The sequence below is a fragment of the Pteronotus mesoamericanus genome, unplaced genomic scaffold, assembly GCF_021234165.1.
Source record: "Pteronotus mesoamericanus isolate MK-2021 breed Mesoamerican mustached bat unplaced genomic scaffold, CSHL_Meso_final contig_130, whole genome shotgun sequence".
Classification (NCBI taxonomy): domain Eukaryota; kingdom Metazoa; phylum Chordata; class Mammalia; order Chiroptera; family Mormoopidae; genus Pteronotus; species Pteronotus mesoamericanus.
The window spans coordinates 20,717,913-20,739,901 of record NW_026555060.1 but is presented as its reverse complement, the minus strand read 5'-3'; the positions used below and the strand labels follow the sequence as shown (position 1 = coordinate 20,739,901).

Here is a 21,989-nt window from a genome sequence, read left to right as displayed (position 1 = left end):
ATGTATATATAAATTCTCTCTTTTATAAGATAGATTATTAAGTACATATTCTATCTCATAACTATTTGATTAATTGATCTTGAAAGGTTTAAGAAGTGGTCCAGCCCTGGCTGGTGTGGCTCAGTGGATTGAGTGCCGGCCTGTGAACCAAGGGATCACTGGTTCAATTCCCAGTCAGGGCACATGCTTGGGTTGCAGGCCAGGCCCCTAGTAGGGGATGCCCAAGAGGCAACCACACTGATGTTTGTCCCCCTCTTTTCCTCTCCCCTTCCCCTCTCTAAAGAAATAAATAAATAAAATCTTTTTTTTTAAAAAAGTAGTCTGAAAACAAGTGAAAAACTGTTACTTTTACGTATATATGACTTGTGTTGTTCAAGTAAATAATATCTAAGTGTTTTAAATTTAAGTCATCCTTCAGTATCTAAATATCATCTCTAAATGCTTTTTTAAAAAATAAATTTTACAACATTGGGCATCATATAACTTGAAAACGTCATGCTGTTCTTTTTTCCAGCTGGTCAACAGAGCCTGACCTCTGAGGCAGGATTCTAATTAATGAATTATGAAAATGTTGAATGTCATGTGTCTTGCCCTGTGATGCTCTTGGTTGTCTATGATTTATTAATTATTTAGAAACCTCTCCCCCTTTGTCCTAGAAAAGCATTCTGGTTGTTGCATGTGTTCCTGTTTGCCATAGTCAAGCATTTGGGAAATGGAAATAGGGAAGCAGTAGCTTCTTAGAAAAACTAGATGAATGGAACAGGAACTGCAAAATAAGCAAAAAGTAACAAGAACTGTTGATCTTGTACATTATTGCTCTTTATTTTTTTCTCCTTTGCTAGGAGACCTGTTATGATGATGTGCGTAGTGTTCACCACACTCCCCAGCTTCAGCTTTTCTATAGCAGTGACTGAGGTATGGAATTTTTATTTCCTTTGCTGAAATATTTTGAGTTTTAAAAATTTCTTATTAGACTGGCATACCCAACAAATTTTTTGAAATTTATTTTATCCAGTCTTCCAAATTGTGTGTATGTAATATATATTATAATATATGATACACACACATACACCTCCCAAGGTCATTGTTACCTCTGAGATTATGGAGGGATGCCTAGCAACCAATTTTTAAAAAAGAGTACTTCTGTGTTTGTGTGTGAGAGGCAGGAATGTTATTTCAAAATAATTTTTAAAAGCAAGGATTTACATTTGTTTCTTCTGACTTGATGTGTCTCATGATCATACTAAATTCTAAAGGAATAGAAGAATATTCCAGTGAAAAACCACTCACACTCTAAGACCTTTGATAATATATCCATTGACAAATAATTTTCACATGAAACTTATTTCAAAATACTTTATGTTCTGACTAAATGCAACTTCAAAAGGACTCTTAAGGGATGGATATCCGCAGGACAGGAATATTATAGGCATAACTTTCAGGCTGTAAGAATTTATTATCTAAGAAGTTCAAAGAAGAATGCCCTACTAATCTTAATTATTTGTAAGGTCTTGTGAAAGAATTTTCACTTTCTCAAGGTGCACAGCTTAAATTACTTTGTGATATTTCATTATAAGTTGAGCAGATATCATTAAGTGCATATTACATGCAAAACATTATGTTAAGTACTGAGGATAGACCACTCAGAACATTTGATAGTCTCTGATCTTCAGTAATTACTGATAGTAGAGAGAAAAATGGATGATTAAATTAAGTATAAATGTCATGAGAGAGCTGAGTACTGGGGTAATTTTTCACTGAAATGTAACACACAAGCAGAAAAGTGCACAGAACATAAATATACAATATTAATGGGATACCACAGAGCAAAGCCCTGTGTAAACACTACTCATGTCAGAAAATAGAGCTTTGCCAGCTGCCTAAAGGCCACTGCAATGTTCCTTGCAATACCTACCTCCTCCCCAACAGCAGCTCTCTCTTCACTTATAATACCACAGATTAGTCCATCTGTTTTTGAACCTCTTATAAAGGGAAATCAAATTTTTCTATCTATCTACCACCTATTTACCTATATATCTAATTTGTATCTGGCTTCTTTTATTCAAAAGTATAGTTCATTCATGTTTTTGTGTATAACTATAGTCCATTCATTTTCACTCTTATAAGAGGTTTTTAAATGAATATATCATAATCCATTGATCAGTTCTACTTCTAATAGCCAGTTCAGTTGTTTCCAGTTTTGACTATTATAAATGTTGCTGCTGTGAACATCCTTGCATTTGTCTCTTGGTGCACATGTGCAAGCATTTCATTTGGTTAGAGATGCAGGAGTAGAATTGATGGGTCATAGGATATTCAAATGTTCAATTGTAACAGATAAATCAGTTTTCCAAAGAGATTGTGGCAATTTAGACTTCAGGGAGCACAGAATGAGCATTTCTGTTTCTCCTCATCCTTACCAGCACTTGCTCTGCAAGTCTTTTTATTTTACCCATTCCGATGGGTATATCCTTGAATCTCATTGTAGTTTTAAGTTTCACTTTTCCAATAATTAATGAGATTGAGCATTTTTTCTTGCCCATTTTTTTTCTATTGTGTAACTCGTCTTTTTAAAATTCATTTGGAAAAATAGACTTCAAGCTCTTCATTGATTATATGTATTGCAAATATTTTCTGTGACTTAATACTCTTAGTGGCATATTTTGATAAAGAGATGTTCTTAATTTAAAAATAATCCAGTTTATCAGTTTTGTTCCTTTATGGATAGTGCTTTTGGTAACTAGTTTGAGAGGATTTTGTCATATCGTGAACCTGAATCTTGAGGTTCTAAAAATTTTCTCCTATATTATATTTTGGGTCCTATACTGTTTTGCCATTCTCTTTTAGATTTATAATTTTTCTGGAGCTAATTTTTGTACATATTATGCAATAGGGAAGCAAGTTCAATTTATTTTTCCAAACAACACCCAGTGGACTGCATGCCATTTATTAAAAAGCCCATTTTCCAACATCTCTCTGCAGTGCTACTTTTGTTATAAATCAGGTGTATATATACATGGTCTATTTCTGAGTTTTCTGTTCTGTTTCATTCTTTTCTACTCTTGTGCCAACAACACAATGACTCAATTCTTGTAGCATTATACTAGCTTGTTATATCCAGAAAAGTAAATCTTCATATCTTTTTCTTTTTCTTCTAGTGTCTTGCCCTTTGTATTTCCATATAGATTTTAGAATCAACTTGCCATTCTCCACAAAAACTTGGAATTTTGATTGAAGTTGCATTGAATGGTATCATTTTTTAATATCTCATTCTCTCTTTGTTATTGGTATGGAGAAATAATTCATCTATTTTGGAGGAATTTTCTTCATATACAATCATTAGCATATGAGTAATATTTTGTTTTTCTTTCTTGCCAATGCTTATATTGTTTATTTCTTTATCTTGTCTTATTACACTGGCTAGAACCTTTAGTGCAATGTTGAATAGAAATGGTCATGGTGGCACCTTTGTTTTGTCCCTTATCTCAGAGGGAAAAACTCTCAACATAGCACCATTAATATGATGCTTGCCAAAGGGTTTATTTATTTTTTTTGTAGATACCTTAATCAGATAAATAAAGTACCCCAAAGCCTAGCTGGGTTTACCTGTGTTCTCCCTTCTTGGAAGAGCCTAAACTCCAATACTTACTCCCTAACTCTTCAGAAGCTCTGCTTAGCAGCAGGTTTGGAAGGAATTGCACATTCCACTACTGTCAGGAGCCTGCTGTTATATTTTCACATACATTATCTTGAACTGAAAACTTTTCCATTGATATAAATCCTTATTACATCTTTAGAAATGGTTCAAACCTTTGTATGGTTGAATAGTTGAGAAACTGAAAACCAAGCTTTTAGTCCTTTAATAAATGTATATAGCACTGCTTTCAGATGATTAAAATAATTTCAAACAAAGAAAGCACAAAAATTTGATGTTTCTAAGTGGTTTTCTCAAAACAGGTTCAAAAGAATATTAATGATTCTGCTGCTGTCTTACCTGACACCTTGCCTGACCTGCCAGTCTCTCTGGTTCTGACTTCCTTAATCATGGTTGACATTATTGAAAAACTCAGGACATTTTCTCTTAGAGGGAGGCAAAAGAGTAAGTAATCTTTTAAATATAATTTTTTTAAAGTTTGATATACTGTTCACCTATCCGCCACCCTGTTATCCATAGACATGTTTAATGATAACTTCTTAGAGCTAATATTACTAATGCAAGATTATAAATGAGGATATCTAAATATAATTACTTTTAAATCTACTTTGATAGCTAGACAATTGTTCTTATTTCTAATTTGCATTTTGATAGTACAGATGAATAAAGTTACCAAATATTTAATACCAAAAATTTAATGTTTAACAAAAAATTATATAAGTAAAATATTATAGATTTGTACTTTTAGGAACTCTCTTAAAACCTTAAGTTTAGATGAACATATAAAGAGTTTAGTTTAGATACCTTTGATACAAGAATTAATATGAGTATTACAGTTATGTCCTAGAGAATTGCTTTTAATGTGGATTGTCAAAGAGCTAAAGATCACACTAAAAAACAAGATATACCACATTCCTCTAAAGAGTCAAAACTAAGTAAGTTTTGGCCTTTTATAAAAAAAAATTTTGTTAATTGAATATTTTGTTTGGTGAGCATTAAATTCCCTCAACTTTCATTTAATTTCATGTGATAATATCTGTGTTTAATTCACACTATTTATTGTTATTGCATGGCTAATATTTTGTATTGATATGAATGGGTTTTGTTTAATCACTTCGTGATCAGCTGTATGGGGTAAATGGAGTGAATCAGGAGAACACTTCTGAGTAATAGGCATGACTATTACAGCCAGGAAGCAAAAGATCAGAGAATCATTTTGTGGGTTATGAGCCACCATCCTTCCAGCCAGTAACTCTTGCTCCTCAAATTGAAAAGTATGACTGAATTGGAGGCTACCAGGAAATCTGAGACTCTGAGCTTCATATCTTGCACTTTGTCCTTTGGTGGGAAGTGATGAATGGTTATGTTTAACACAGCACATATGACACGTTAGATAAGATGGCAGTGAGTGGCCATCTGTTGAGGAAATGGTACTCCCAAGTCACATCTGCCCTTCAAAGTCAAATGTGATTTTTTAAACTGAGAAGGTTTGGGAACTGTCAAACCCTTTGCTATTTCTCTAGGCTCCTTAATGATATAAATGTACTTTGAGATTGCACTGTTTTTAATGATTCTGTATTTTCCATGGAAATGTGAACTTTTCTGTCCAAGTGTTTAGTGAAAGTTCTCTTTTAAAAACACATGCTTATATTTTGGAAAAGAAGTGATTGGCATTTTATATTTTAAATGATGAGTTGGATTTTCCCTATATCAGAAGTCTTAATGACACTGAGAACTGAAATAAGAAAACCCCCACAGAAAAAGTCAGCCTTAGGGGAGAGACTGTAGACAGCTTGTATAACTGCTTCTTCTTAGTTGAAGAGCCTCCTTGTGGTTCTCTTCTCTGTCCAGATTCAAGAGAGTTAATTCTGTTTTAATAGCTCCACCATTTAATAAAAATCACGCTTTAAAAACTACCAGTCTTTCCAGATACCTTTGTAAATATTAATTATTTGTGTAGCTAATTTTTATGCAAATTTTGAACTCAAATGGTCTCCAATACTTATTTTAACTAATAAAATAAATTTATTTTGAATCCATGGGAAATTTGTATTTATCTTCTGGAACTTCAATTAATACGTAAATGTATTAACATGTAAGTTGTAATACATAAATTTGAATAAGCAAGTAAACTGTAAATATTGTTTCACTGTATGCTTTTGAAGTACAGTTTTTTTTGTACTTCAAAATCAAAGAGGCAGGAGAAGGTGAGTGATGAATAAGTTTAAAATAATATAGCTCACTCTAGGCTTGTAGCAGTTTTGCCCTTATACTAAATGAAACTAAGGTAATCTACAATGCTTGGATGCTCTTGCACTCAATTTCAAGCTACCAAAGGTTGACCATCATATAGCTTTTCTTTTTCTAAGCTTTAAAATAAAAGTTATTCTTTATAGGGTATATGCTCATGCTTAAAGCAATCTTCACTGGACCAAGGAATCCCTTCTGCTTACTTGCTATAGCCAACTGAAATACCTGAGTATCAAGTGATTACTACACCATAACCTTTAAGGGCATCGTTGCTCGTAGCCCAAGCCTGACATGGGACTGTTTTCCGGTACATAAACCTCGGAGTCAGGCAGTGTTACAGATGTACATAGTCCTCAAATAATGTTTAGTTTAAAGTCGTAAAATTGGTTATATGTCATTTTGCTTAAAGTCACAGAACGATGATGTTAAGTGAGGACTGATGAAGTTTTTTGATGGAAAGCCCCAGTTCTGTGAAAAATAAATTAAAAGAATATAACAGATAGGCTGAAAGTCTCCAGCTCTTGGTAGTATCTGTGTACAAATGAGCATACCTTAACACTTCCAGCTGAACTTTGCAACTTTACTCCCAACCTATTATTGCCTGGAGCTCCACCTCTCCTCCTCTCCCATTGCTCCCTCTCCTGTTTTTAAACCAGACACAAAGTGAGTCTTCCGTGGTCTCATTTGCTGTCCAGACTGTTAACTGTCCCATTGCTCCTGCTCTTCTCTCAGTTGTTACTATCACGCACAGTTTGACGTGCTACCTTCCTTCCGCTCCTGCCTGACACTCTGCTCTGAACACTCAGTGCTGCTGCGGCCGCCTCTGGGATGTTGCCTGAATTTCTGCTGTAGCTTTACACTGATTACCTTTCCTCTGCAAGTTGGAATACTGAGTTTCTTCCACTGAGGTCTAGTTTTCTAGAGAGGCTGAACAGAGTAATGGCATATCTATTTTTATTAGTAAACATAAGCCTTTTATTCCCAGAGTGCTTACATACCAGTAGATTGATTGAGTTTTAGTGATTTCAAGTAATGGCCATTCAGTTCCCTGGAAACCACCATTTCCATGGATCGCCACCTGTTGCTGGCTCTTGTGGCTTTTTTCCTCATGGGGTCTCAGATTCTCCTTGCATCAAGCAGGCTTGACTCTATTGTCTTAACCCCAAATCAGGGTCACCTTTAGATCCCTTCCCTGGCCTTAACCCCTGCATAAACCAGTGAATGCAAACAGATACATAAAGAAGTCCATGGACAGGACGCAAATTTTCAGTCCTACCTGCAGGACTCGTTTGAAGAACACAAGTCCTGCTTAGGCACCACGTTGTAGGTGGTATCACAGAGTGTAATAGTTAAAATACTTTGGGGCCACAGATGAAGGAAATCTCTATCTTATCTAAGGTGTTAGGTGTACATGTTTTGGTAGTAAAAATAACTTCAGTTGGATTTCACACCCCAATTTGACCAAGCTTGCTGGAATGGAAGTTGCTTCCTTAACACCAACTACTGTTTTTCCCCAAAAGGTCAGTTTGGAAATCTATAAAAGCTGCTTCACGAGCTGAAAACTTCTGATTGCCCCCATTCCTACTAGAATCAAATCAAGACAATTTTTGTTTGTTTAGAAGTTTGTATTTTATGTAAGATTTCATTTGAAAAACTGGCTCTTCTAATGATTGCTAACCATTCGCCTAGGACACTATTCAGAGCCATCGGCCAGGTTTGTTTCCAGGGCAGGACTGTAACTTAGGTGGCCAATCCTCTGCTTCTCCAGCCACTGGCTCCCTGCAGTGCATGACACTGCACCACCTGGAGAGAGTGTGCCCCATCCAAAGTCTTGTGACTGCTGCTGCTCTGAGATACCATGAAATACAAGACAAGACAGTACACAATATAACATAACACAACACAATACACAGTACAAAACACAATACAGTACAGTTTTGCCGGTAGAGCAGGCCCACCCTAATGGAGTATACACACATAGGTTTGTGGCCCAACGCACACAAAAAACAGATAACTTTTTTAACATTCTATTTCAAATGGTCTTATTTCTAATACTCTCTCTTTTTTTTTTTCAGAATAACATATATTCATTTAAAAATGTTGTCAAATAGACATAGTGAAAAAGAAAATGAAATCAACCATCCTCTTCACACACTAGGCAGGGGTGTCCAAACTTTTGGGGTCTCTGGGCCGCACTGGAAGAAGGAGAGTTGTCTTGGGCCACACTAAATACACTGCAACACGTAATCACACACACACACACACACACACACAAATCTCATAATGTTTTAAGTAAATATATGATTTTGTGTTGGGTTGCATTCATAGCCATCCTGGGCCATGTGTGGCTTATGGGTCACGGGTTGGACACTCCAGCACTAGAGATTTTTAACTGGTAGCATCTTGATGGGCATTCTTTACTTAAGAAAACCTATTTTGTAACTTCCTTTTTTTCTTTAACAAGATGTTGTGGATATCATTCTTGTTATTATGTCTTTTCCTGCCATGCCATTTTAATTGGTTGAATCATATTCCATACATTAATGAGCCATGGTTTATTAACTACTAATATAGTTGGTATATGGATAGTGCAGGTGGTCTGTGTTTAGGGGGACCCTGCGCTGTGTATGGGAGTCATAAGCCATTCTATGAGGTGACTAGCTGGGTAGAGGGTGGGGACAGAGAGAGTTATGTTAACAGCAGTTATGCCACTGGACGACAGCTGAATGGTATCAGGATGATGACCACAGAGTGTCCTCAGAAGACCCTGGGCATATGCACATGCCTCACTCTTTGGCAGCAATGCTTTCCAGAAGAAAAGGACTATTATGGACTGGCTGCACATGCAGGCAAATACACAAGGGGTCGTGGGGGATTGTACAAACAGGGTGACAAGATAGTTTGGCTACAATAGGGATTTCTGCAGAGTCAGGGACAACTTGCTAGAGGTGAGATCAACAAGCTATTTGAGTAGAAAACATCAGAGCTTTTCAGAGGAGTTGGTTTCCACTATCACATCAGTAAGAGGTGCCAGATATGATGTTGGCAGCATTAGGTTTTCAAATAAATCTGCTCGCAGTGGCCCTAGTCCAGTTCCTTCTGTGTAGTCTCCTTAATATCCAGAGACTTGGGCCAAGTGCTCTAGGACCTCAGCAACATAATGATTGTTTCTTTAGATTAAATGCCTAGATGTATCATTTCTGACTTCAAGTACATGCAAGGTTTTAAGGTTTTTTGATGGGTCAGTCAGTCGCTCCCTCTAAAGAATGCCCCAATCTGCCCTGTGAACAGCAGTGTCAGAAAACACCTGTTTCTCCTCAAACGTGTAACATTAGATAATTTATTCCTTTTCATCTTTGCCAATTTCATAGACAAAAATAATGTATTATTGTTTCAATAATTTGCTTGAAGTGTTAATTGTGTTGCATGTTTTTTCATAAGCTTATGGGCTATTTGTATTATATATTTTTAAAAATCATATACTTATGTTTTTGATCTGTTTTTTTGTTCACATGTTCATGTTTTGCTTTTTGAAAGCCCCAATTCATGAATACTGTAAATAGTATGAATTGTTAAGCTTTGTCTGTCATAAATGTGCCGTATTTTTCAGAGATATTTGCCTTTTAATTTCACTATGGTGTTTTTGATATAGGAAAAGTTTAATTTTGATATAATCCAGTCTATTAATATTTCCTTTATGGACTCTTTCTTTGGTGTTATGCTTAAAAAGTTTTTTTTCACTTCAAGGTGATATAAATATTTATCAATTGTTTCCTCAAAAATATTTTTAAAATTATTTAATTGAATTTATTGGGGTAACATTGGTTAATAAAATTATATAGGTTTCAGGTGTACAATCCTATAATACATTATCTGTTTATTGTATTGTGTGTTCACCACTGCAAGTCAAGTCTCCTTCCATCACCATTTATTTTCCCCTTTATCTTCGTCTACTTCTGCCAACCTCCTTTCCCTCTGGTAATCAGTGTACTCTGTGTCTATGAGGTGTTTTCTTTTTTTCTTTCCTTTCCTTTCCTTTCCTTTCCTTTCCTTTCCTTTCCTTTCCTTTCCTTTCCTTTCCTTTCCTTTCCTTTCCTTTCCTTTCCTTTCCTTCCCTTCCCTTCCTCCTCTTTCTTTCCCTTTCTTTCTCTCTTTCTTTCTCTCTTTCTCTCTTTCTCTCTTTCTCTCTTTCTCTCTTTCTCTTTCTCTCTTTCTTTCTTTCTTTCTTTCTTTCTTTCTTTCTTTCTTTCTTTCTTTCTTTCCTTTCTTTCTTTCTTTCTTCCTTCCTTTCTTTCTTTCCTTCCTTCCTTCCTTCCTTTCTTTCTTTCTTTCTTTCTTTCTTTCTTTCTTTCTTTCTTTCTTTCTTTCTTTCTTTCTTTCCTTCCTTCCTTCCTTCCTTCCTTCCTTCCTTCCTTCCTTCCTTCCTTCCTTCCTTCCTTCTTTCCTTCCTTCCTTCCTTCCTAATTCTTTCACCTTTTTCACACAGCTCCCTTAACACCCCTGCTTTCTGACAGCTGGTTAGTATGCTCTGTATCTGTGACTCTGATTCTGTTTGTTAGTTTATTTTGTTCATTATATTTCCACTAATGAGTGAAATCGTATAACACTTGTCTTTCTCTGACTGGCTTATTTCACTTTGCAGACTGCTTTCCAGGTTCATCAATTTTTTGCAAAGAGTAACAGTTCCTTCTTTTTTATGGCTGAGTAGTATTCAATTGTGCAAATATACTACTGCTTTTTTATCCATTCATTTGATGATGGACACTTGGGCTGCTTCTAAATCTTGGCTATTATAAATAGTGCTGCAATGAATATAGGGATACATATATTCTTTTGAATTAGTGTTTCGGGTTTCTTTGGATATAGTCCAAGAAGTGGAATCACTGGGTCATAAGGCAGTTCCCTTTTTAACTTTTTGAGGAAACTTCATATTGCCTTCCATAGTGGCTGCATTCCCACCAAAAGTGGAGAACTTTTCTCCACATCCTTGCTAGTACTTGTTGTTTGTTGATTTATTAATGATGGCCATTCTGACAGACATGAGGTGATTTTCTCTTGTGGTTTTAATTTGCATCTCTCTGATGACTGGCGACATTGAAAATCTTTTCATATGTCTATTGATCTTCTGTATGTCCTCTTTGGAGAAGTGTCTATTCAGGTCTTTTACACATTTTTCAGTTGGATTGTGTGTGTGTGTGTGTGTGTGTGTGTGTGTTGAGTTGTATAAATTCTTTATAAATTTTGGATATTAGCTCCTTATCAGATATATCATTGGAAAATATCTCCTTCCATTCAGTGGGCTATCTTTTCAGTTTGTTCATGATTTCCTTTGCTGTGCAAAAACTTTTACTTTTGATATAGTCCAATTTGTTTATTCCTGCCCCCCTTGCCTGAGGAGATATTTCAGAAAAAATATTACTATGCGACATGTCCAATATTTTACTGCCTATGTTTTCTTCTAGGAGTTTTATGGTTTCAAGTCTAACATTTAAGCTGTTAATCCAATTTGCATTTGTTCTTTTGCATGGTGAAAGAAGGTGGTCTAGTTTTATTTATTTATTTTTTGTAGGCACCTGTCCAATTTTCCCAACACCATTTATTGAGTAGACTATTTTTAACCCATTGTACGTTCTTGCCTCCTTTGTCAAATATTCATTGGCCATAAAGCCATGGGTTTCTTTCTGTGCTCTCTATTTTGTTCCATTGATCTATATATCTGTTTTTAGACCAGTATCATGTTATTTTGATTACTGTGGCCTAGTAATAGTAGTATAGTTTGATTTTTGGTAGCATGATTCCTCCAACTTTGTTCTTCTTTCTCAAGATTGCTGTGGCTCTTTGGGGTCATTGTGACTCCAAATAAGTTTTTGGAATATTTGTTCTAGTTCTGTGAAATACACCATAGGTATTCTGATAGGAATTGCATTGAATCTGTAGATTGCTTTGGGTTGTATGGACACTTTGGTGATGTTAATTCTTCCTGCCCATAAATATGGTATATGCTTCCACTTATTTGTTTTTGACTCCTAGACTCTCAAATAATTAATCATAATTTTTGGGAGTGAGAGGCTTCCAGGTGCTAGTGATTTGTTTTAAATATTTTATTTATTTATTTTTAGACAGAGGGGAAGGGAGGGAGAAAGAGAAGGAGACATCAATGTGCTGTTGCCTCTCACACGCCCTATATGGGGGACCTGGCCCGCAACTGAGGCATGTGCCCTAACGGGGATTTGGACCAGAGACCCTTTGGTTCTCAGGCCAGTGCTCAATCCACTGAGCCACACCAGCCTGGGCCAGTTACTAGTACTTTTTGAAGCCCTCTAGGTGATTCACACCTGTGCAATGTGATTGGAGTGGATGGGTAGAAATATAGCAGGGACAATTTATACCTGATAATGTCTCAATGTCTTTGTGAAATAGGAAGACAGGTTATCTGCTGAAAACAACGGTGAAGAAGGAAAGGGTAAGAATCTGTGATAAGATGGGCAAAATTTGGAGTAACTGTTGTGGGGAATGGAAACGGTAGATCCTGGACAACGAAATGCATAGATAAGTGATTCTTGAGGTACAGTGAAGGGTGGAAACCAGGATCTTCTCCTGGGTCCAATCCAGATTATGTGATGTTTCTTCAATGGTACTCAGAAATCTGGGCATTGACTATAAGACTGGTCCAGGTTGGGAGTTTTTAGAGCAGGAATGGAAGAAAGGAAAGGATCTGAGTCTAAAGTATTGTCTTGTTATTGATTTACCAAAACATAATTTCCTAAATGAATGACATTGATGACTTTTTTTGAATGCCTAAGCTATTTCTAGTGAATCACAGAGCACCTGTTAAATATACGCAGGAGACTCTTACTCTCAGATACTCACCAGAACCACCAGAGGGGTCTTTTCAAAATCACATTGGCAGAGCTCTGCCTACTGACCAACAACACATCAGGGGACAGTTGTTGGACCTCAGCATAGATGATTGCATCTTTATGTTAAATGCCTAGATGTGCAATTTCTGGCTCCAAGAATATGAAAGTTTTAAGACCTGGCATCTGTAATTTTTGGAAGTTTCACCAGCAATTCTGATGTCCACCCTGATTATAAGAAGAAGTAGTAACTGAGACAAATAGTGAGTTAAAAGCTGAGAGACCGCATCCTGATTCCTAAAGGAAACTGCTTCTTATATTTCCTTGAAATGGAACTCATCACATCTCCAAATAGAATGTGAGAGATTCCACTGGAGGTAAAAGACAAAAAAATAATAATAATAATAATAAAAAGGAGGGATGTTGATTTTCTCCACAGAAAATGAATAGCATTTTGAGTTCCCCTCTGCTTCTTTTTAGGAAACAGCTTATTATACAATGTGAGTCCAGTGTGTGAGCTGGGTTTCCATGCTGTGTTTTGCAATGTGTTCAGAGAACACACATGAAGAACACTGTGTTCAGGGCCATGCCAAGGAGGGAGAGTATTTCCTTTCATATCCTCCCTTCGCTACTTAGAAGAGGGAAGCTCCAGGAATCTATGTCAGTTCTAGGATTTTTGCCCCCTTCTCAAGCCATTTCTCAATGCCCCCTTCTCAAGTAGCCATTTACCAGACTGGAGTAAGGGAAAGATAGAATTTCTGATTTACACCTTCTAATGAAGTAAAGCTGCCGGAATTAGGTCAGTGTGGACTGGGCCAGAAACTACATTGTAGTGATCCCAAAAGGTATAGGACATTCAGGGGTATTGAACCGTGAGCCAGGGCTCTCATTCATTAGGGCAGCTTTACATGATTAACAGTTTGGTGTGTAATTCCCTGTAGGAAACAATTTGTGAACAATTTTAGTGTATATTGTCAGATTTTTGAGAGTTGCAAAATAATGTCAAAATAAATATTTCAGGGAGGCTGATAGAAACAAGGAAACATGAATGCAGCGTGCATACTTTATAATATGAAGCCTTTTTCTTTATGTCATTATTAACCAACAAAAGTTTATGGCTCCAGTTTAAAGTTAAAGGCATAGGTCATTGATTTTCAAAATCTAGATTTTCTTGTGTAGGACTGAAAAGAGTGAAACAGGTGTTGAGCTGATGGCCTTCACAGTGTACCCACATTTTTGGTCTTTGTTGCCATGGTATGTATATTATTAGTGGGTCCTATGTATAAGAACACCATTTTGCTGGGACTATGCTACCACATGCTATTTTAGGACACCAAGTCCTCCTATTTCTGGGTGTGATGGAGTTTTCAAAAGTTTCTTGCTATGAACTCACAAAAGCTGTCTTCTCAGAATGACACATTGGCACTTTTGACCCATGACTGTGGCTGCTACTACTGGTGTCACCTCCCATTCATGTCCGCCCAAGTCCTGCTGGGCCATGCAAGGGCCATGCCACGTGGGCATGCTGTGCTGGGCCCAAAGCCATGTTATGTCTTCTCTTACCGGTGACCCATGCAGGTCCCCAGGCTGCCCTGCCAGGAGCTCATAATAGTCTCCAGGGCTAGTTAGCCAGATTGGCCCTACGGGCTTGCTTAAAGGGCTCTGTCTGGGACCTGGGCCAGAGGACTATCTGAGTGCTAGTCCCTGTGCAAGACTCCCAAGTCCTTCTTTCTGTTGATTTGGGGGCTGAGGGTAGGGGCATGTGGTAGTGTTATTTGACCTGTTTTTTATGTCGTATCATTTTTTTCTTTTTTTCTAGATTTATTGAAATATAATTGACATATAACATTGTATAAATTTAAGATGAATGATGTGATATGATACACTTACATATTGTGAAATGATTACCACAACAGGGTCAGTTAAAATCCTTGTCACTTACATATAGTTACCATTTTTTTTTTTGTACTGAGACATTTCTGATCTATTCTTTTAACAACTTTCAAGTATATAACACAATATTCTTAACTATAATCACCATGTTGTACCTTAGATCCTCAAAACTTATTCAGCTTATAACTCGAAGATTATACTCTTGGATCAACATCCCCCCATTTTCCCCAGTCCCTGATAACCACCGTTTTATTCTCTCTTTCTATAAGTCCAGCTTTTCCAGATTGAAGATTGGTCTTTTTTTTTTAATAGCATAGTTGTTAGGCATTTATACAACTGGTTTTTATGCTTTAGCTCACTGGCCTTAATGGACACTTTCCACCCCCACCCCATCCCCCAGAATGTCCACTGTTCCCTCTGACCAGTGGACTCCAGAACAGGAACTTCCCCTCTTTTTACTCAGCAAATCTTTAGGGAGACTCTGTTCCATGCCAGGCACTCAGTTAGGTGCTGGGGTACCATGGAAAGTGAAAACAGCTCAGAGTCTAATGGGCAGAATAGCACATCAATAAATTACACTAATAAATATGTGTAAAGCTGAGGAAAGTGCTGTAAGGGCAGCATATCAACTCATTCCTACGCGTCTGTTTTTGTTGCCCAGCTTGGGTTCATGTTGGGGTTCCTAGTTTTGATTTGTACTAAGCACTTAACTAGCAGAGGCATTGCAAACCATTTCGAAGTCTAGAATTATTTATATTTAGAAATTACATAACTATATGCTTTTCAGCATTTTACTTTACAATTTATGGATGATTTAAATATACTCAATATGATATTATTATATACAATATATTAATGCATATATAACAGATTAGCTATTATCTTTATTAGTGTAATTAATGTAATTATTAATCGTGGTAAATATACTATTATAATATGTTCATGTGAATACATAACAAGGATTTTTAAATTTATATATTGTAAATCAAATCACATTCTCTAGTGTAAACACATAGCAAATCACATTCTCTAGTGTAAACACATAGCAACTAAAGAGAAGCGCTAGCATATCCCACATGAAAAACTAAATATTAAAAAATTTAGATTAGAAAATTTTCTCAATCTTCAAAAATATAATATTTAAAAATCTATAATAGTATCAGTTTTTAGCAATTCTTGCCCAGCGTTATGGGTCTACAATTTCACATTGCCTAAAATCCAGAAATGATACATTTATTTACTTATGCAATGCTTGTCAGGGAACTGAAACTGAATCTTAGGGCTTTTGCTTTTACTGGATGACAAAATAATGTCTTTCTTCCTTATTTTCTTTATATTTATTGTTGACACTATTGCAGATGTCCCCATTTTCCTTCTCTTCGCCCCCTCTCTCCCAGCCCCCGCTCCCTCTTCCCTCTGGCCATCCCCACACTGCTGCTTGTGTCTGTGGGTTATACGTGTGTTTTCTGAGGCTAATTCTTTCACCCCCTTTCGTCCAGTCCCCACTCACCACCCCAGCTCCCACCACCGGCAGCTGTCAGTCTGTTCCATGTGTCCGTGTCTCTCTATTTTGCCCATTGATTAATTTCGTTCATGAGATTCCACATACGAGTGAGACGATACGGAGTTTGCCTTTCACTGACTGGCTTCCTTAGCTTAGCACAGTCATCTCCAGCTCCACGCCTTTCTGAAAGTTGCCACTGCTGTGTCTCAGCTGCGGACGTGGCCCACGGGTTTTTTCTTGGAACTGAGGATGGGTGGAATATATTCACATATTAATAAATTACTCATTGGCATTATTTACTATTTCTTGATGAAAACTTGCATCTAGTTTTGAGCACAAGCAGCAGTGTACTGGTCAAGGTTTGAACAACTGTCTCTCTAGACAGACAATGACCCTGGTTTGCAGAATTTGCCAGTTTTTTTTTTTTGGTAGATTTACTCTCACCACAACCAATTTCAAGATATCAAGGTGATGTCCCTCAGCACTGGTCACGGAGTTGGGATGAGGCTCTTGTCACCTGCTGCCAGCTGTCTCTTGCCTGCACAGGTGTAGCTGTAGGGTAGTGTTTTTCTTCATGACGTGAACAGGCAAATATGAGAATTAAACTCATGACCTTGTTAAGACTCTGCAGTGTGACACTATTTCTCAAACGTTTTGACCTCTCAGAAAAAGGAGATACTGAGTAACATTGTAACTATAACTAAAGTTTAACACACTGTAATCACTCTTACTATTACTGCATTCTGATATTTTCTATTCTATTTTAATTCATTAAAAACAGTAAATTGTTTACTGATTGCTACTTATTATTTATTTAACAAACAAGTGGCTGTTTCTATGTGTCAGGCACTATTTTAAATGCTTTACAAATGTTGACTGGTTCCTTCATCATAACCACCCTGAAAGGTAGGTACTGGGTTGTGCATTTATTGCTTGGCATTGATGTTGCTTGTCTTACAGCTATGTCCCTCAAAGGAAATAAACAATACCTAGTACAGTGATTTTAATCAGTGGATAGTGTCAAAACAACGTTTATAATTTAACCCTGGTGTCTATTTTATTTTTTATTTCTTTCATTTTTGTTGAATTTATGGGGTTAACACTGGTTAGCAAAATCATACAGGTTTCAGGTGCTTAATTCCACAATACATCATCGGTACATGGCATTGTGTGTTCAGCCCCGCTAAGTCGAGTCTCCTTCCATCCCCACTTATCCCCGCTTACTATCCTCCACCCCTTCCTATCCCCAGCCATCCCTGCGCTGCTGTCTATGTCCTGAGTATTTTATCTTTTTTTTCTCATTCCAACCTTCCCTAGCTCTCCAGCCGCACCCCCCACGTGACAGCTCTGCTATCCATTTTATTGCATTTTCTCCTATTCTCTAAGAGTATTGTGACTTAAAGTTTTTGTGTGCTTGATTTTTTAAAAAAAGTTTAATAAGTCTCTTAATTTTCTACTTTTCCAGATTTCCCCCCTAGAATGTTATGTCTAAATCATTAACTTGCTCTGGAATATTTACCTCTCAGAAAACAAACAAACAAACAAACTGATTTTGGAGACTCCTAATCAAGATTAGCCAGAATTTTTCTGAATAATTCTATAATGAATTGAGCAACCACTTCCTTTCTCATCAGCTCCCTCTATAGCCTTTAAGAGCCTCTTTGCTGGTGTCTCATGACCTCTCTGGCTTCTCTGACTTCCATTCTCCTCATTCTCAGTGGCTTTCCATGCAACTTAGAATAAGGTCCCCAACTTTATCATAGCCCATAAGGGTCTACTTAACGTGACTCAGTCATAGACAATGTGGTCTAGTGGTTAAGAATTTGAGAGGTTCATGGTCCGGTCTCACTCCTTGTTAGTTGTGTGACCTTGAAAACAATTGTTAATCTCTCTATGCCTCAGTTTCCTAATCTTTAAAGTGGGAAAATAATAGTATCCACATCATAGAGGATTAAGTGAATGAATGCATAGAAAGGGCTTAGAACAGTGCCTGGTATATAGAATGAACTTAATAAATACTACCTCCTTCCCTCTTCTCTGTCTGCTGTTCCAGCCCTTCTCCAAACTCGCATTCAATCACTCTAGGGGAATATTGTTTACACAAGTTCTTCCTACTGCCTGAAAACATCATTTTCCATTCTTCATCTAAATCACTCCTACTTATTCTTCATGCCCCTACTTAACTCTTACTTCTCAGATGAGCCTTTCTGACACCCTGTCTAATCCAGACCCCATGTGACAGCCTCTCATCACAGAACTTACCTTCCTTCTAACAGTCCTGCCACAATGTATTCTTCTGTGTTAGTCGTTGTGATCCCAGGAGCCTTAGAGTGGTGCAGGTGGCGACTCTGCCCCTTACTTGCTACATCACTCTCGGTGCCCAGCCTAAGCCTGGTACAGCACTCTGAAATCTGTCTGCTAATAGCAGTTGGGAGCCTAAGTACTGTCTGTTTCAGATCAGCTTTATTCCTGTCTCGTTCTTAGGTACCTTTCCTTGTGGTTCCCTTGTTCTCTCTCTTTTATTTAAATAATGTTCATTCCTTTTTCTTTTTTTTTGCAAGAGGAATACATGCTCACTCTAGAAAATTCCTCACTAGTGATTTTTTTATGTTGTACTTCTGCATTCCCTGTAAGCCATCTAAAACTTCTGGGAAGCAAGATAGAAATAGATCATTATAGAGAAACAATAAAGTAAAATAGCTATGAGTTACCTACTTACACATTTATCTGTTATATCAAAATTATATTTCCTTAATTATTTAGCTTGCACAGTGAAGGCAAAAAGTTGTTTCGTCAACTGGCATCTGGTATGGGGAACTACAGAGTATGGCTGCTATTTTTAGTTTTTATAGGGCAATGTGAAACTCCAAGGGAGTAGATCTCTTTCTTCAGGCTTATGTCTTTTATGGGTTTTGAACGAACTGACACTTTTTTTAATCAAATAGAACACTAAGAGCTAACAACCATAACAAAAAGAATTCCAACTGTAAATGGAAATTAAAAACAAACAATTCAGAGGTAAACCAGTCATGGTGCCAAGAGGAATAGTATTCAATACATGAAAGTTTAAATTGCCCAGGGATAGATTTGCTGGTTCCTTCTAATGACCAAATGATTTCTTGATTTGTTCAACTTGACCTCACCCCCTGAGAGGCACGCAGAACGTTCCAGCTACTAGTTATAGTGCTTCTCACTTGGAAAGAGCACAGAAGAGGTCCTGTGTCCCCAGACTTAAACTGGTCTCTACTGAGCTGTTGAAGGATAAGAAGCTCTGGGTTTGGATTTCAACAAATATGCATGGGTTGCGGCCTTACTGTTTCTTTAAAAATTAACTCTAGCTAAGAATTCATTGTCCACCCAACAGCTCATAGTTACAGATATTAAGATTCTTACTGACTGTTTAAAAGTGTTAATGAGTCACTCCTTGGATTGCCAGTTCCTGGCATTGAAATAACACTGAATTGGCAATCATCTTCAAAAGTGCAAACTATACATTGTGTTTTTCACGTTGAAAAAGGAATTTGGATTTTCATTCAAACAGCTTTCTTTTCTAAGAGAGGTGAAGGAGGGATCTCTAGGATGTGCCATACTCTGAGAAACATTTTTTCTATTGGTGTTGTTTTGTAAAATGAGAGTTTAGTGCCAATGGGCACCTGCATTTAAAAAAGATGATTTTATGAACATTAAAGTAATAATTAGTATGTAATTTTCTCTCTTACTTGAATATTACTTATTAAAATGATACTCATTCATGCCATGGTGACATTGAAGGTTGGTTAAGAAGTTTTTAAGGGTCATGCATCTTACCCTTTATTTATGAATGATGCATACCAGAAGTAAGCAGTATTTCATTAAGAATTTATATTATATTTTAGTTTATGAATATATTCAAATCACACTTAAATTTTTTAAATAGTTAATTATATAAAAGGAAAACCGAGGTTTATTTTTCTTTTAAACACTACCTATATATAGTAACCATTTTATTAATCATTAATCATAATAATTTAAAATTTTTACTTTAGCTCAATATATTTCAACAAAGTTTTATTGATTTTGTTTCTTTAACCTCTATATATATTCAATCTAATGATTCCTTTAAATTTTGTTTTATCAAATAATATGGAAGCTCAGCATATTTACTGAGTAAAATTTGTCAAGGCCCTATAATTTCTTAGCAACAATAACAGTGATGTGGATACCTGTTTGAAAAATAATGTGCTATACCTTTTTCATGGAAAACTATCTTATCAACATTGTTAGTGAGCTTTGAGATTTGAGGATCTCTTCACAGCTCCCAACCTCAACACCCCTAATGTGCACAGACAGTCACGCACAGATGGACAATGGGATGTTGATGAGAAAATGCCTTCCTCATTCAGGTAATTTAGCCTAACCAAAGCTCAAAAACTTCAGGGAAAGGGCAGATTCACTATCTTTTTTAAAACTTCATCTAATTACAGTTTACATTCAATATTATGTTGTATTAGTTTCAAAAATATAGATTTAAAATCTTGGATTCAGAGTGTCACCCATCTCTAAGACTTTCTCCTGGTTAAATAGAGTCCTTCTTAGCACCAAGCTCCAAGCCTGAAGATCTGGGTTGTAGTAATTTCTGTGGGCGTTTTATTAAGTGACAAGATTGGACCATTGTACTTTGATTTGACTATTGAACTAGATTCATTTGATTTTATGACATGTGTATGTTTTATAATTAGCACATGACATAGTGCTTCTAAATAGGTAATAGCAGCCATAAAGTTAGGAGATTGTCAACTGCTGTCAAACAAGTCCGGGTGCCAATTCCAGCTCTGTTCATCCATTACTAACTGTGTATTTGAATTTGGGTGTCATTTTCCCTTGTGGACCTCCATTTCCATATTTATAAAATAGTATAATAATCTCTATCTCTCAATGTCTCTGAGGATTTAATGAGATACTCTGCAAAAGTGCTTAGCACAGGAGCCAATAATGGCTATTATTATTAAATGGTAAAAATGACTTAGAATCCATGTCTAGGAACTTTTAAAGACACAAAGAGCCTTCTCTGTCTCTCAATATTTTTTCAGTATGCTACCCATCATCTTGAAGTTCCATGTGTAAAGCAGACTTCAAAGAAGAGAACACTCACGATTTAATTTTTTAATTTTAAATTTAAATGAAATTTAAAAAATTAAAATCTTTTCAAGGTAAATTTAAAAATTTTAATAAAATTAAATTAAACTAAATAAATAAATTTATTTCAGGTGATGACGAGAAACACATCCCTGCTTCTACTTTGCAGCAAATAAAAACTGTGACGGATCAAGGGAGGCAAAATGAAGGAAACCCTGCGCATCCCCAGCCGGCGAAAAGAACGGCGGTATCACTGCCCCCAGCTGCCACAACTCAGAGACCTGCCCTGAAGGAGGCTGGACATCAGGAGCCTTCCTTCCAATCTGGAATCCTGAGAACTATGTCTCGACGGGACGTTCGTGCGGAGATTTTCCTGTGGAGCTTTCTGCTGTGGTCAGACACCATAGAGATGGTGCGTGTGGCTGGTCACCAAGCTGTGTACAAGTCAGCCTGGCTATACCCAGTCTATATATTTAGTTTTATTTCTCTTCTGCGAATTATACTCACTCCCCAGAACCCTCTTCTGAATTCCCTGGGCATTCTACTCCAGGATTTACCCTTTATTTTTGTCAGACTTAGTTTAATCATTGCCTTGGGTACTATCACCCCCGTATTGGGCCTTTGCAAAAATGTACTGGTGACACTCTCTTATGTTTACTTCAATTACTTAACCAAATTCAGGGTGTTCTCTACCTTTGAATTGTCTCCATTTTAA

The 21,989-nt window shown here is 36.8% G+C and overlaps 1 protein-coding gene across 1 annotated transcript in view; it reads left to right on the top strand.

The window, feature by feature from the left end:
* Positions 1 to 21,989, top strand: part of TMEM236 (transmembrane protein 236) — a 42,446-nt gene extending 20,457 nt beyond the window's left edge. Inside the window, exons 2-4 of the mRNA XM_054590509.1 lie at positions 843 to 915; positions 3,958 to 4,099; positions 21,406 to 21,989. Coding sequence (XP_054446484.1) covers positions 843 to 915; positions 3,958 to 4,099; positions 21,406 to 21,989 — 799 coding nt within the window. The remainder of the gene's footprint in view (positions 1 to 842; positions 916 to 3,957; positions 4,100 to 21,405) is intronic.